Source organism: Rhinichthys klamathensis, unplaced genomic scaffold (assembly GCF_029890125.1).
Source record: "Rhinichthys klamathensis goyatoka isolate OS25496 unplaced genomic scaffold, OSU_Roscu_1.1 h1tg000420l_1, whole genome shotgun sequence".
NCBI classification, from domain to species: Eukaryota; Metazoa; Chordata; class Actinopteri; order Cypriniformes; family Leuciscidae; genus Rhinichthys; species Rhinichthys klamathensis.
Genome location: NW_026606918.1, coordinates 307504 through 324818, shown reverse-complemented (window position 1 = coordinate 324818; position 17315 = coordinate 307504). Strand labels below are relative to the sequence as shown.

The 17315-nt window shown below is 37.6% G+C and overlaps 1 protein-coding gene across 3 annotated transcripts in view; it reads right to left on the bottom strand.

The window, feature by feature from the left end:
• fam131ba (family with sequence similarity 131 member Ba) overlaps nt 1–17315 on the bottom strand; it is a 34435-nt gene that overhangs the window by 827 nt on the left and 16293 nt on the right. Inside the window, exons 3-8 of one of the 3 annotated variants that reach the window (XM_056235360.1) lie at nt 14080–14115; nt 9539–9641; nt 8209–8427; nt 6440–6580; nt 3456–3748; nt 35–292 (exon numbers count right to left, since the gene is read on the bottom strand). In XM_056235360.1, the coding sequence (XP_056091335.1) occupies nt 35–292; nt 3456–3748; nt 6440–6580; nt 8209–8427; nt 9539–9641; nt 14080–14115 (1050 nt within the window). The remainder of the gene's footprint in view (nt 1–34; nt 293–3455; nt 3749–6439; nt 6581–8208; nt 8428–9538; nt 9642–14079; nt 14116–17315) is intronic. The other 2 variants (XM_056235361.1, XM_056235362.1) reach the window with 2 other exon arrangements.

Below are 17315 nucleotides of genomic sequence, written 5' to 3'. Positions count from 1 at the left end.
AATTGGTGAATGATGTAGAAATGAAATATCCTACCTTGACTTCCTCCTCCTCTTGCTGCTCTGGGATGCATTCGGTCTCCATGACAGATTCCTCACCGTACACTTCCCCCATGCCCATATCAGCCGTGGACAAGCCCATGTGTCCCATCAACTCCACCTGATGGGGCTCCACCTGAGCCGCCGCCCACAGGTCAGCTAGTCTCGGGTGAGTGGGCAGCCCCAAACTGTGAATAGTGCTGTTGGGAGTGGCTTGTAAGGAGTGTGAGGCGCTGTGCAGTCGATGTTCCAATGACTTCAAGAGAAAGCATGAGAAAAAGAGTTGAGAATGTATGAAGTGATAATTGGTAAAACACTTTGATTTGACAAAGTACAAAAGTGCACACTGACCATATTTTATGAGGGAGTGAACTACAATCCCAAGGAGCGTTGCAAATGATGAAAATGATTGAAAATGATGAAAATGATTATTTATTATTTATTATAAAAACAACATATTCTAAGTTTATTTACTGATGAGTTTGGGAACTTTTTAATGTTTTTGAAAGAAGTCTTTTTTGCTCACCAGGGCTGCATTTATTTGATCAAACACAAAGTAAAACAGAAATATTTTGAAATATAATTACAGTTTAAAATAGCTGTTTACTATTTACAGTATTAAAAACAGTATTTAAAGATATAATAAAATTTCTGCACCCATTATTCCAGTTTTCAGTCAGTGTCCCATGATCCTTCAGAAGTTATTTTATCATTATCAATGTTGAAAACAGTAATGCTGCTTAATATTTCAGGATTTTTAATGATTTAAAAGATCAGCATTTATTTAAAATAGAATATTTATGTAAAAATGTAAATATTTTAATGTAACCTTTGGTTGTCATCCTCGCTGAATAAATAATTTCTTTAAAAAAAAAATCTAGCTGACCCCAATCTTTTGAACGGTGGTATTCTGCAAACTTCATTAAACTCGTTAAATCATCTAAATCAACAACTTGTATGTTAGACACTATACCGACTAAGACTAAGCTATTGAAAGAGATGCTTCCAGAGGTCATAGATCCTCTTCTTAATATCATTAATTCATAGGATACGTACCAAAAACTTTTAAGCTGGCTATGATTAAACCGCTTGTTAAAAACCACAACTTGATCTTAGAGAATTAGTCAATTACAGGCCGATCTCAAATCTACTGTACCTTTTCTGTCAAAGATACTAGAAAAGGCAGTATCCTCACAACTATGTTCCTTTTTAGAAAGAAATTAAATCTGCGAGGATTTTCAGTCAGGATTTAGACCGTACCATAGTACTGAGTCTGCTCTCATTAGAGTTACAAATGATTTGCTCTTATCATCTGATCGTGGTTGTATCTCCCTATTAGTGTTACTTGATCTTAGTGCTGCATTTGATACCATTGACCACACCATTCTTTTAAATAGACTTGAAAATTATGTTGGCATTAGTGGAATTGCGTTAGCATGGTTTAAATCATACTTATCTGACCGTTATCAGTTTGTAGCAGTAAATGAAGAGATGTCTTATCGATCAAAGGTTCAGTATAGCGTACCACAAGGCTCAGTACTAGGACCGTTGCTGTTCACTCTGTACATGCTACTCTTAGGAGATATTATTAGGAAGCATGGCATTAGTTTTCACTGTTATGCTGATAATACTCAGTTCTATACTTCACACCCTGACGAAACATTCTTCCGTCTTGAAAAAATATATCTAAATTACGTCATATGCTCTCAACGACAAATGCGGAACAGTTAGTTCATGAGTTCATAACATCAAGGCTAGATTATTGTAATGCTATTATGGGTTGGTACCCTGCAACTAGAGTTCTTACCAGAACCAGGAAGTATGACCATATTAGCCCGGTTCTGTCAACTCTGCATTGGCTCCCTATTAAACATCGTATACATTTTTAAATATTGCTGATTACTTACAAAGCACTAAATGGAGCTCTTAACACATTATAGTCCGTCACGTCTATTGCGATCTCAAATTTTCGGCCAGTTGATAATACCTAGAATATCAAAATCGACTGCTGGCGGTAAATCCTTTTCCTATAGCACCAAAACTTTGGAACAGTCTTCCTAACATTGTCCGGGAAGCAGACACACTCTGTCAGTTCAAAGCTAGACTAAAAACACATCTCTTTGACCTAGCATACACATAACACATTATAGACTTCTATAATTCAATATTAGGCTGCATAGATTAGGTCAGCCGGAACTGGGAACACTTAAATCCTGATGTACTTGTTACATCATAAGAAGGATGGCGTCTACGCTAATATTAGTCTCTCTGTTTATCCCGAGGTTTACCGCAGTCCGTCGGATCCAGGCCATATCCGGATCTGATGAAGGACCTGCGCCTGTACATGACGACAACGCAGTCCTGAAGTGTCAACTAGTCTCTCCCCTGTGAAGGCCTCCTTCCCTTCCCTTTACCTCTGTACAGATAAAACGTTGTCAGGATAATTCCGGTTCACATGGCTACGCGGAAGCGAGAAAAAAAATTGGTATTATATATTTTTCAAGGTTTGTACCTTGGAACCTATTTCATGGTTTGTGTTCTCGAGCCACCAGACACTGTTTTGTGCAAATGAGCGGCCGGATCGCATTAAGGGTTTTCTTTCTGTTAGAACGGTGTCGTGTTAGCGGCCCCTAAGTTAATAACTAATGATCGTTGCGACGGAAGTGAATCAATCAAAACTAACTTTAGCTGGACAATAACTTTATTCTAGAGCTGCTGTAAAGCCAAAACAATATATGTTACTTTAATTTCCTATTATCACTGTAAAGCTGCTTTAAAACACTCTATATTGTTAAAAGCGCTATATAAATGAAGGTGACTTGACTTGACTTCAAGCTAACTAAAGAAGCTAAATGACAAATGTTTAATTTGACTATTTGCAACTTGTTGCAACTGTTTTATAATATATGTGCCATAATGTTTTAACGAGATTAGTTGTCATATTTACATATAATGACATTATAAAGTGAATCTGTAGTATTTCTAATCCGGAACTGGATAGTGTTTTGAATGTGTATTGTTTACCTACAGTAAAATGCTCCAGATTCATCAAATGCAAGACATGACAGTTGCACTCCGTCACCCTTTTCAGTCATGTCAGTGCTGTTCTCAAAACAGCGAGACCACCTACAGCTCCATCCCGTAGACCAGGGGTTTTTCAATCCTGGTTCTGGGGACCCAACGCTCTGCATATTTTGTCTGTCTCTCTAATCTGGCACACTCAGTTCAGTACATGAGCTGATCTGAATCAGGTGTGTTTAATAAAGGAGACATATAAAATGTACAGAACGGTGGGTCTCCAGGACCATGATTTAAAAGCCTTTGACAACACCCGGCTACAAGAGATCAAGTTGTAGTACTCCACATAACTCTGTAGTGTTTCTCTGAGCATGTTAACATGACAGCATGTGCTTTCTGACCTGTTGGTACTGCATGAGCTGCTGCTGCTGGTACTGCTGATATTGTTGGAACTGCTGTAGGTTGTTCTGTTGCTGCAACGTCAACTGCTGCTGCGTCAGGTAGTGGGTAGAGCCGTCAAAACCCTCACCCGAAGCCCCGCCCCCCATGATGTAAGAGCCGGCAGCGGGAGAGGCCATGCCTGAGGGCTCGTTGCTGATTGGCTCCCACGCATCAGAGGAGGATAGACAGTAAAGGCCTTGGGAGACGTAAGTGTGAGGCCACACGTCTGCAGAGGAATGATGCAGCGGCTGGTCTGAAGGACAGACGTGAAAATAAAGGAGAGACAGACGAAAGGTCGTAAGGTGAAGTGGAGAATTCAACTGCAGATGGAACCAAAGTGGTTTCTGAGAGAATTTCTTTTTATGTTCTAATCCAGGGATTCCTAAACTTTTTTGAATAAGTACAATGTAACTAAGTCACTTTAAAATAAAGGGCTACACTTTATTTTAGGGTGTCCTTGTTAGGGTTGGGGTTAACAGGTAACAGTGTAATTATACATATAAGGACTGAGTAATATTGTAAGTATGTACTTACTATAGGGTTAGGTTTAGCAAAAGGGTTTGGTTTAGGGTTAGTTGCATGTAATTATGAATAATTTATAGTTATTACTATAGTACCTACGTGTAACACGTGTAACAAAAACACTGTAAAATAAAGTGTTACCAGATTATAGATAGATAGATAGATAGATAGATAGATAGATAGATAGATAGATAGATAGATAGATAGATAGATAGATAGATAGATAGACAGACAGACAGACAGACAGACAGACAGACAGACAGACAGACAGACAGACAGACAGACAGACACAGACAGATAGATAGATAGATAGATAGATAGATAGATAGATAGATAGATAGATAGATAGATAGATAGATAGATAGATAGATAGACAGATAGATAGATAGATAGATAGATAGATAGATAGATAGATAGATAGATAGATAGATAGATAGATAGATAGATAGATAGATAGATAGATAGATAGATAGATAGATAGATAGATAGAGACAGTGTTGTTCAAAGTTACTTTTAAAAGTAATGTGTTACCATATTGCATTACTCCATAAAAAGTAAATAATTTTGTTACTTAGTTACTTTTTATGGAAAGTAATGTTACGTTACTTTTGCATTACTTTTACTCACCTGGGCTGGGCTTGCTTGTTTGTTTGTTTTTAAATAACAAAGAACACAAAAATTCTAGTTTTGGCAAATGTAAAGGCCCTTTCAGACCAAAAGTGAAAAGAATAAGCCTCAGGCTAAAGGAAATGCAAATTCACGCATGTAAAGGCGCAGCTCAAACAATCCTTTCAGCTGTGCTGCCATTCTGGATTTTAGACGAACAAGGAAGTTCAACACTCTTACTTCAGCGATAAAAACAAAAAAAATAAACAATGGTTGAATTGGATCATCGAAGGTCAGCAAGAAAGGCAATGTTTAATAAAGTGTAATAAATACATAAAGTATATTTATATTATTTAACACATTTAATCACTGCAGGTTTGCTTAATATTTTAAAATTCTACACATTCCGTTCCTCCGCCATTTACGCTCGCTATGAGAAATGAGAAACTCTCCCAGTATAGATCGGGCAGAAACAGGTGAAGGGATACAGATTGTTAAACAGTTTTCGTGTGATATTATATCGCATGGCAGTAAAACGCTCTCAGCCAATTAGTTTAGAGAACCAGAACTACCTGAGACCTCTTTCAGGATCTTTATTATTAAATTATTATTATTATTATTATTATTAGTAGTAGTAGTAGTTTTAACTGAAGCAAATTACAGTTGTCCTGTAAAATAAAATAAAAATCATAAAAAATATTTTATTTTACAATACAAATTACCAATATTTATGTCTTAAATTCTTTACTTTCAAAAATTCAGTCGCTTTGGCTTTTAACATTTTAAATCCTTGAGCTTTTATTTTGGCGACATTTTGGTGAAAATCTGTAGAAATGTAGGAAATTATGGGAATGTGTAGCCTATTTAATGTGAACTAAGCCCAAAATGCACGATCGTGAGGAGAAGCATTTACTGTGAACCGAGCCACACTAACATCCCTTACCATTTAATTAAATCTTTATTTTGATAATTGCACTGAGCTATATTGCAATTTCTATTTTATTTTTGATTAATTCTTTTTTTATATATTCGATATAATTCATTATTAGCTTCTTCTCATCAACTCACAAACTCCCTGCAGTTCCCACACGAAACCCCATGAGTTCATGAACCCCCATTTGAATTAGCCTTTTCTAATACCATTTTAAAAACTATAACAATCATGATTTTTCATCGTTACTCCGCTACATTAAATCCTCATTATTTTGACATAATCAGGCTGAAGAGATCCTTTTTGTTAGGTGTTACTCTGCAACCTGGCTTCTTATAGCTCTGACAACTGAACCTCAGGAAAGCCGCTGCTCCGCGATTCTCCCCTATTGCCTTTGGGCCTGCAGCTATCAGGCATCTCTGACACATTTCCACACACTAAAAAAAGTGGTGGCAATGCGCTCTAGACCTGTCAAACGGACTCCAAGGCACATCAGTCAAGGCTAGGTAAAGGCTGTGACCACAATATAAATAAAATCTGCAGAAATATCTAAGAGCTAACATCAGTGAAACAAAGAGGTTTGGCTATGAGTCTCCTGTCAAAAAATCCAAACAGTTCTTACTGCAAGAGCGGTTGAATATTCACAAGGTTTTAAACTGCCAGTGAAATAACCGTGCAAGCATGAGCTTAAGAAGTGTGTGCTTGTAATATCTGAGCCGTAGCTTAAACGATTGTTCTATTCATCTGTAGTCAAGCAAAGTAAGCAAAATGACAAATCGTTGATGAAGCATAACAGAAAACATATAGTGCCTTATTAAAACAATGTCTGCATTCTGTTCCGGCACAAGGTGGTAATTCTGAATGAAAGTTGTTTGTGACCCTCACCTCTGCTAGTGATGCTCTCCTGGTTAACCTCACTGAGGTGAGCCACGCTGCCCTGGTTGGAGTCCACACAGAAACTGTCTCCATCCATAGAGGTCCAGGCTAAGAGTGTGGCCTCAGAGATGGCAAACTGCTGCAAAATGCCTGCAAAAAGTAGGATTACATTTTTTATTTTAAAGATGAAATATACTGAATACACATTTTAAATATTTACATATTCATAGCAGTTTTGTGGGGCGGCACAGTGGCTCACTGTCGCCTCACAGCAATAAGGTCCCTGGCTTGAGTCCCAGCTGAGCCAGAAGTCCTTTCCGTTTGGAGTTTGTATGTTCTCCCTGTGTCTGCGTGGGTTTCCTCAGGTTTCCCCCACAATCCAAAAACATGCGGTAGCCTATAGGTGAATTGGAGACGCTAAAATTGTCCATAGAGGTGAATGCGTGTGAGTCCCAAGTCATGTAATGTGGAGGGTTGGGGAAAGACCTGGAAACCTATCCCGGAAAAATAACTGGCAAGAAAATTCATGGTCAGTCTCTCGCGTATAGCAAGAGATGGCCATAGAATATCATAGTCGGATATGACTGGAATGGTCAATGAGAGAGCAAGGATGCATTAAATTGATGAAAAGTGAAAGTAAAGAAATGTATATATCTGTTTTACCTTAGTTCTAGTTTACTGTTGGTCGCTATGGTTACTGGTTAGTTTTCACCTGTTCCTTGTTTCCTTTAATGATCTGTGTTCCTCTGTGTATATGAGCCCTTAGTTTACTCGATTCTGGGTCTTTTGTTAATATTTGTTAATATTTATGGATCTGTGATATTATTATATGTTCTCTCTGGTGTTTTTTTAACGTTCAACTTGATCATTCATTCAGTGTTACTCGTCGGATTTAATATACATGGCCACCGTGACAATATCATAGTTTCCACAATTTTGGCAGAACAACTGTTTTCAATATTGATATTTGATATTTTAGCACCAAATCAACACATTACAACAGATTTCTGAAGGATCATGTGACACTGAAGACTGGAGTAATGATCCTGAAAAGTCAGCTTGTTAAAATATATTAAAATAAAAAAGCTATTTTAAATTGTAATCATATTTCACAATATTACAGTTTTCACTGTATTTCTGATCAAATAAACAGCATTGGTGAGCAGACGAGACTTCTTTTAAAGACATTTAGAATCTTAAATGTTCCAAAATTGGGGGGAAAAAAACATTATTAGATTTTCTGAAACTTCTTGTTAGTAAAATATACAATATTACAATTTAATATAAAATATTGCACAGATTTTAGTCCCTGTAAACTATTTATTTACATCAATTTCATCTTTAAAGTGCCCATGATGTTGTGCTAATAATACAAAGACAATTGGAAGTAATTTACTGCAAAAAGAAGCAAAACTGCATGAGATTGAATACTATTGAGCACTATTTGTAAGATATTTGGGTAACACTTTAGTTTAGGGTCCAATCCTCACTATTAACTAGTTGCTTATTAGAATGCATATTAGGATATTGACTGTTTATTACTCATAAAGCCCATATTAATGCCTTATTCTGCATGACCTTATCCTACAGCCCTAATACACAATACCTAAACTTAACAATTCCCTTACTAACTATTAATAAACAGGAATTATGAGTTTATTGAGTCAATAGTTAGTGAGAATTGTACCCTACTCTAACGTGTGACCAATATTGGATGTGATTTTAATGAGCAATTTGCACTTTTCAGTCATCTCAACATCTTCAGTCAAACATCTCACCCGCTGCCATTCGTGCCTCTTTTTCACCGTCACTCAAGTCACTGTAGGCGTCATTTTCAAGCCGTCTCTCCCTCTCGCGGTTCAGGTTGGAGCGGCCCGCTCCTCCTTCCGGCCCTGCAGAAGGTATACCCCAGCTCTGCCACTCAATCATATGGGCCACGCGACCCTGGGCCATGGCGGTGGGCTTGGTCACTTTGTCCTTCATTGATCTGGAAACCCCTGAAGAGAGAAAAACACAAATCAGCAACTGCACAGACTCTACGTGGAGCTGCAGAGAGGGGCGAATGAAGGCAGTGCATTGTGGGATATGTGCCTTTTGATTAATCACCTATAAGGCATACTAGTGCAAGGCACTGTGCATTATAACAACTGAATGAGTGATTATGAGCTACAGCCTGTTGATTTGATCGATCACGAGGCGTGAGAGGGATGCAATTTGGTTGACCATCTTTAGAAATACATTATTCACAAAACTAATGAATTACATGAGATTCATAAGCTTTTATGCATGTATGAATAATTAGAGACAAAAGAGAAACGTCTAAACATTTCCTATAAACAAAATGGCTCATTAGCATGCAAATTTCTCATCTGAACGAGACGCATTAGTTTAATACCTAAGCCTCTGAATGCAAAAGAGAGCTTAAAGACAAAGTAGTCTGAGGGTAAACTCGTTGACGGTTGTGTGATTTTTCTCGAGGCTGCTGACAATGATAAAAACCCCATCTGATGAAGTGACTGCCTCTCTTTAAATACTTTGATAAATCACCTCCATTTGTTCCCAGGGGAAAACAATCTAATGGTATCACTTAAGCACCTCACCCCATTTTCAAGCATTTAAGAAAAACAAGAGAAATACAAAAGATACAGGACATGAAACCAAGAGATATTCAGATACCTACGTTTCCAGAAACCTGTTGTGACAATGAGCAGTATCTATTAAAAACAACACCACACACCACTGTCCAACAATTTGCTTCACAAAAGAGCACTACACCTCACATAACCACAAAACACACTACAATACACAGCTGACGTCACACCGAAAGACTACGTTTCCCAGCAGCAAGCTTGTGGAGATGAATAGTGCACTTACGTCAGGAGGTTTTTTTTTTTTTTTTTTTTAACTCTTGTTGGATCTGACTGGGGATTTCATCAATGGCTAAAGAGGCCATTGACATGCACTAATTAATGGAGGAGGCAGGTGGTGAAACTGGAAAGGGAGGGAGGGGGGGGGGACCCACAGGGGCAGCCATGTTGGCTCCAATCGCCATCTCCTCCTCTGGAGCCAACATGGGGTCGGTTACCAGCTACCGAGACAGACACACACCTGACACACCTGTCAGAGAGGACTTAGCCAGAGCTCCAATCCCATAGGCGTTGGAGTTCCGCTTCAGACGGGGCAAAATGGAGGTGGTGTCCTCCACGGACAGCTGGTGAAAGAAAGAAAGAAAGAAAGAAAGAAAGAAAGAAAGAAAGAAAGAAAGAAAGAAAGAAAGAAAGAAAGAAAGAAAGAAAGAAAGAAAGAAAGAAAGAAAGAAAGAAAGAAAGAAAGAAAGAAAGAAAGAAAGAAGCATTAGAGAAGCAGCAAAAGTACGGGAAGTGGGAGTAAAAATCGATTAAAGCAATAAGCCACGAAAATTTGGCCTATTACTTTCATTATGCAATGACAATGATAAAGGATACCATGACCAAGGCTCAATTAATAATTACATTTATTCATCATAATTCATTATAAACAATCCTCCTGTCAAAATAGTTCATTAGCTTAACTGTGGACTGTTTACGGTTGCTGGCAGCAACTTAAACTAAAAGCACAAAAGGGTTAGTTCGCCAAAAAAGGACAATTTTGTCATCATTTGCTCACCCTCATGTCGTATTGTTCACGATTTCTAATTCAATGAAATTCAATAAGAATTGAAGCTGTGAAACTTCAAAATGACAAGAAATGAACCTAAGCTCGCTCCATACAACAGTTTTCTGAAACTTCTGAAGCTATTCAATAACTTTGCATGGAAACAGACTAAAATTTAAAGTCAGCAAGAAACAGAAGATGTGATAGTCTTGTCTACCTTATTGTGACGTATATCAAGTACAACGGCTTCTCGGACAAGATAAAATGTAGGGTGGGACTTGATTTTGTTTATCAGGAATTGATTGGATGGTTGTGGTTTGCTATTGGTCGATCTCATGTGATTGACAGGTTGTCCTGCCCTCGCACCAGAAAACATGTCATCAGAGAAGAGAGAGATGTCACTGCAAGAGGGAAGGGAAGTCATTTTGATTGTTGATTTTTGTTTTACCATGCCATGACTTTACCATTTACCAAACTCACTGAGAATCTTCACATTTGCCCTATTTCTCTTTTATTTAAAAAATAATGTTGTTCAGTTTATGAGCAAACCATTCTTTTGAGTCTTTACAAATTAATCATTTTATTCAGTTCACAATGATTGGGTCACAACTGTTAACAACGTAAATTCAGTTCATAACCATCATATGGCTCCAGTAAACGTGAAATTTAGTGCACACACAGTGTAAGTCATAGTGAGTCATACACAGCACCTTTAAGATATAAAGTCAGCAAACTCTAGTTGGCATTCGCTGTAATTGCTTGGGTAAAAAACAACAAGTACATGATGCAGAATTGTTCCTTTTGTGTTCCATGGAAGAAAAAAAAGTCATACAGATCTGTAATTAAACATTTTTAATTTTCTGCATGAATGAGGCATAAAACCGAATCAAGATAGCATTTTTGAACTTCCATTGTCAACAGGTGTTTTTTTTTTTGTTGTTGTTGGGTAAATGCATGAAATAGGTCTGTGGTAAACACAAGCTCTAGATATTTTCATGTTTTATTCTATTACAACATTACACTGTAAACCCGAATAAGTTGGCAAATCTCAAATAATTTCAGGTAATCAGTTACATCAAATTTTTAAGTTAATAAATGTTACGTTTAAGCAGAACTTGCAGATTTTTATTTTGTAATCATACATTTTAAGTGGTCTTAACTTGAAATATTTGAGTAAGCTTATTCACACACAACTTAAAATTATCATGTAATCTCAACTTAAATATTTTTCGTAGTGGAAACTTGGCTGTAACCAGCTAATTAAAAAAATGCTACCTTGCTAATTGTTGACACAATGCTTTGATAGCATTAACATAGCATAGCACTCAATAAATGAGTACAGTTATTTAAAACATTTAACAAACACTGTTATCAAACCAAGCTCATGCTCCACTCGTCACCATGATAACCCCGCCAAAAAAAAAAGAAAAAGGCAAAGCATGCTGGGAAATAGAAATCCCAGGCAAGTTTCATTTAAATTTAAGTTTGTCTAAATTAAAAGAAACAAGTTAATAAAACTCAAAACAATGAAACAATTTAACAGCTGCTCCCGACGAGCTGGATGGCGCCTTGCATGGCTGCCGTCGCCCTTCGGTGTATGAATGAGTGAGTGAATGGGTGAATGTGAGGTAAATTGTAAAGCGCTTTGGTGGCCATTGGGTCTGTGAAAGCGCTATATAAATGCAGTCCATTTACCATTTACCATTTAACTTACATAAAATGTGTAAGTTTTATGAACCTAAAAGAAAAAGAAAGTTCTAAATACTCATAAAAGTTAATTTGATTAAACTAATTTGTATAATTTAAGTTGGCCCTACTCAAACCAATTAATTTTTTTTAGCGTTAGGGTTTACAGTGACCCCACTCATGATTTTAAACTTTTTCGTGTCTTGAAAAAAGCTATTCCTAACAAGCGGTTAAATGGGACTACAGAGGTTGCCAGGGAAAATAAACGTCATCACACAGAACAGGTAAACTCATACTCACTAGTCTGCTTTTACAGCCTTGAAATATTGATGGTGATGTTGAAGTCGTGCGACTGTAGTTCGCTTATAGCCTGACATTAAGTTTTTACTTAAGCGATTTTAGGCTTCAAAATATGTAAGCTTGTTTCCACCACAGAATATAAACTCACAATTGCGAGAAATAGACTCGCAATTCTGACTGTCTTTGAGTTTCGAGTTTATATCTCACAATTCTGACTTTATAACACACAATTGCGACTTTATATCACGCAGTTCTGACTTTATAACACAAAATTGTAACTTTATATCACGCAATTCTGACTTTATAAAACACAATTGCGACTTTATATCACGCAATTGTGAGAGAAAAAAAGTCAGAATTGTGAGATAAAAAGTAGCAATTACCTTTTTTATTTTTTATTATGTGGCGAAAACAAGCTTCCATATCAAAAAGACTGGGTATAGTTGTAACACCTCTTTGTTTCAGCATCTGTAACTCACTGAATTTTTGAGCTTGAGTGCTCAAACTTGTATACAAAGTACCCACATTTGTTCGCTATACAAACGGCACCAATTCAAACCTTGTGAAGAATATCAGCCCTTGTGAGTCGATGTCAAAAAGATGGTGTGCCTTTGTTACAACCTACCCCAGGGTACAGTAGTTTGTAACACATGCTGGGGTAAGTTGTAACAATTAGACAAAAGAAGCAAAAATAGAGGCCACACCATGCAATATGCTTCAAAAACTTTTTTTTAATGAAAAACCATGGCCAAATTGTAAACAAAACGTCATAATTGCAGCACTCTATTCAGCTAATTTGCAGTCACATTATCTATTTTAAAACAGCTTCAAATGTGATTCATCCAGACCTTTGTTAGAATTATTCATGACCACATTTCTACTGTCAAAAACAGGATAGCAAGTAAAATTTGATTTGACACTTCCTGATTTATCTCTAAAGGTGGCATTAACTGTCCTTTTTTTATTTTAGAATGAGAGCAGATGTCTCTAACTCCATGGGAACCACATTGTGTTATCATCTCCCACATCCAGTGCCACCTACGATTCACAAAACAGGCCGAATCTCAGATAACATGACGTGGCCTATCGAAGACAGCTGGCGACAGCTCAAACCCCCAGAGAAACCTGCCAGTGACGAAACACTGTGGAGTCACAGCAGATATTTAAGATTGGCACTTTTTGATTTATATTAATACAAACCCTTTAGTACTTTTCAACCATCATACTATTATGACATTTTTCTTCACAACATTCCTGTTCGTTTAAAGTTATTTGGTCATTAATAATGTTTAGCACAAAAACGTGAATTATACATTGTCCGTGGAACATTTTTTTCCTGAAACGGTTTAGTCGGATGTTCGTCTAACATTTTTGGAATGTTATTATTTGTTTCAGAATGTTTAGAGAACATTCAAACGTAACATTCCCATAATGTTTGCAAAATTATAAAATGCAATGTTCCCTTAACGTTCATACAACACTTTTTAAACGTTAAAATTTTTATTTATAGTTTCACTTTATTTTGATGCTCCCTTTAACACATTCTGCTGACTATAAGTAAAGTCTATTAACTATCATTTGTAGAGTATTAGTAGAGTGTTAGTAGACTGGTAGGGTTAGGGTTGGAATAAGGGTTAGAATAAGTTGACATGTAGTTGCAAAGATACTTATAGTCAATAGAATGTCTGTTGGAGAACCATCATAATAAATAGTTAGCATATATTAAGCAGACAGTCTACTAATACTCTAATGAGAGTTAGTTGACATGTAGCTGCAAAGTTACTCATAGTCAACTAAATGTTCAAAAGGGACCATCAAAATAAAGTGTTAGTTATTTCAGAGAACATTCAGATATAACATTTTTATAACTGTATGGGTTGTTATCAAAATGTTTCTACAACATTTTTGTTAGCTGGGCAGAGAGTAATATGATATAGATTGTTATATTGATTAAAAATTATAAAAGAGAAATAAAACATGAGACAGAGAAAGTATAGTATTAAACGCAAAAGTGTCAATATCAGACTTACATTGATTCCTTCCCAGGAAAACTCGCCATGTCCTTGCTAGAAGAAATTAATTGAAGAATAGATGGGAAAGATACAGTAAAAGAGAAGAAAAGGCATGCTTTCAGTTATCAGGAAACAGCAGACGGCTGAACATCAAGCCAAGTACAGAACACTAGATCTGGAAGAACAACAGATAAACAGAAAGAAGGAGAAGGAGGCGAGATGCTGTTCATCTGTTACGAACTGTTGTGCAGACCAAGATATATCTTTGTATGAACCCTTGTTGCGATATATACAGCTAACATGGTGTAAAATATTCATGAATGAAGTACCACCTAGTATCCATGTTGATATCTGCCTAGAAGTCTTTACATGAGGACAACAGCAAGAGGAGATGGAGGCGACTTTGATGAGTAGCACTGGAGTAAGTAATCCTAGACAACCCAAACATACAGCGAGCGAGCGATCGATCGATCGCATTTACACCGCACCCAGCGCAGCGAGACAAACGCCGGTGCCAGTGCGAACAGCAGTAGCCGCTCATTGTTCATTAAGAGAGAAATCAATATGAAAGGTCAAATGGAGGTCATTGTCAGAAAGGCATTGGCGTGCCGTGGGGCAAATGTCTGCCCCTTGGAAACTCTGAACAAACTACCGGCACGGTTCGGCTGTTCAGGGGTCGATCGATTTGTTTCCCACCATCTTAGTCTTTATGGGTGCTTCTGTTACATAAACTGTGGAGCTGGCTCCTAAAAATACATTTTTGAGGCTGGCTTGCAATTATGGCAGCCACCTACAATTTTTCTGTGAGGGGCGGATACAGCTAAACGAAAATTAACATCAGTAAATTAGTTTTCTTTTCCACTGCAGTGATAAAGTGATTAATGTTTTGCCTCACATTTTAAGGGGACGCCTTTTAAAGGCCTTTCAGATAGGATTTGATTTCAAAACAGCATTTAGGTCACAATCATTAACCTTTTTATTACTAAAAAGAATGTGTCTATGTGGATATCACAGAAATCACATGCTCTGGATGTGTCTCGAAACCTGGGTTGGTTCTAGACCCTTTTTAGGGGGGCTTCAGCGCCCCTGTTTGTCATCTCAGCCCCCCTAAAACTATAATCACCTATTTGAACGATCGGGCCAGTGCTGCTTCCTCTAGAAAGTTGATCATTTTCAGGTGTTTTTAAGTCTTGCCAATATAAACATTCAAGTGATTTTAAGACACTGCGAAAGAGAACTCAATGCGGAACTCGCACGCTGTGTGATAGATCGTTTCAGCGCAGTCGCACACACACCCGAAGCGCGCACACAGAAAGCTGACTCTCACGAGTACCAAACTGAGCTCTCTTTCCCGTCTTTATGTAGCCTGGGAAAACCCAGACGACTTCCGGCAAATTTAGATTTGCTCTGAAAGTTAGTCTGGCAAAGAGCTCATTCAAGCCCATTTCCAATCCGTCGAAATCGAGGCACCAATCAGAAACGTTGGGGCGGGCTTTACACGATGACGACAGCGCTGGGATTTTGAAGCAGATTTTGTAGCCTACATTACAAAGATGGATGCCGCCGTCGAACATCTCTCGGTCGAATCAGCTATCGCGTCTGTTTTAAGCGGTTTGAACGTTTCCTTTTTGTTAAAAACCGAGAAAAGAACAACATTCGGAGCTGCATCGCCGCCGCTCTGCATACGTCATCTCCTTCATCGCTCTGATTGGTTTTAGGTCTATCCGCGACGTCCGTTGGTGACGCCCCTCTGGAAATGATTTGTCTATGACGCTTTGCCAGACCATAACTCAGTTCCAACTGAGAATGGTCTGGTTTTAACCAGGCTAGTCTTTATGAGCAAATACACATAGAATTATGTAACAAAGACTTTATGGTTATCCATGTAGACACAGTCTTAAGTGAACTTAAACAGTTAAGAAAATATCTGTTGTGTGTCACCCTAACCCTAACCCTAACCCTAACCCTAATATAACAGATCCATGCATTAGGTCTTAAAGGCCCTGTTTACACCTGGTATTAAGAAGCGTTTTAGCCGATCGGATCACAAGTGGATGAATCTAAATACAGGTGTAAACGGGGACTAAAACTTTTTGAGATTGTCTGCTTTCGAGCACTTCCAGAGGTAGTCGAAAACACATTTGACCGGATTGGTTTCATAGTGTAAACGCTTATGTGATCGAATGCGTTTGAACAGCCACAAAAGACTGCCTACTCTCCGTCTACTGAGCTAATGCGTAAACATTATGGGCACGCTAGCCAGACGGGATTTAAACTTTGCATTAATACCCAAGTTTAACTTGAAGATGAAAAACGTACTACCAAGCACAATGTTCCCTCACCATTCCTGATTTCTAACACCCTCGCAGCGTTCGGCATGGTCTTGTAGCTATCAGGGCAGAAACGAAAGTCGAGAATTGTGAATCAATGTTGGCATCATTACATTGGTCAAAACAACATTTCTTTAGGCAGAGCAAGTAAATATCTGAGCTAAAAAAAATATTTAGTGTTGTCAATATTTTTTGTTTTTTAGTCATTTTAACTTAAATTAGATTAAACTGAATTAAAATGAGTTATAACTTATAAAAAAAAGTTGAAAATTGCTGAAACTTATTTGGATGAGTTAAATCAATGTAAAAACATAAGTTGTCATAACTTATTTATCATATAATTTTTTCACAGTGTAGTTGACATTAATACTATAATATGATGACAATTTTCTGTTAGTCATTCTGTGATTGCTTCTGAAGAGTGAAATAGAGTGTGAAATACAGACTGAACGGAACGTCAAAACATCCCACCGCTATATGGGCAGATGATACACAAACTATGTTTCTTGGCTGGATAAAGCAAACCAGCTTCTTGCTAGTAAAGTTTTGATGGATGGGGATTGCAATCAAGGCAAAGAAAATGGCGGTGAGGTACAGGAGTCGTACTGAGTCTGTTGTATTGATGATGACCAAACAACCATGTGTTGGCTCTCGATGCACTGATCACACATTTCAGTAAATTCAAGTTGTTTCCACACACATTCAGGATAATATTTTGATTTTCTTGTATGTTGATGTGTTTAGTAATTCTGAATGGATCTGTGTACTGTAGGTGTATGCAGTCAGGGTAAGGCGGTGGTTTATTTTTTTTTTTTTTTTTTTTTTTTTTGCCATTTCTGATGTGGTCCTGTTCGGTATCGCAACCTGACTTGTCTAAAATGCAAACATGCTCTTTGCTGGTGTACTGTACACATACAATACACA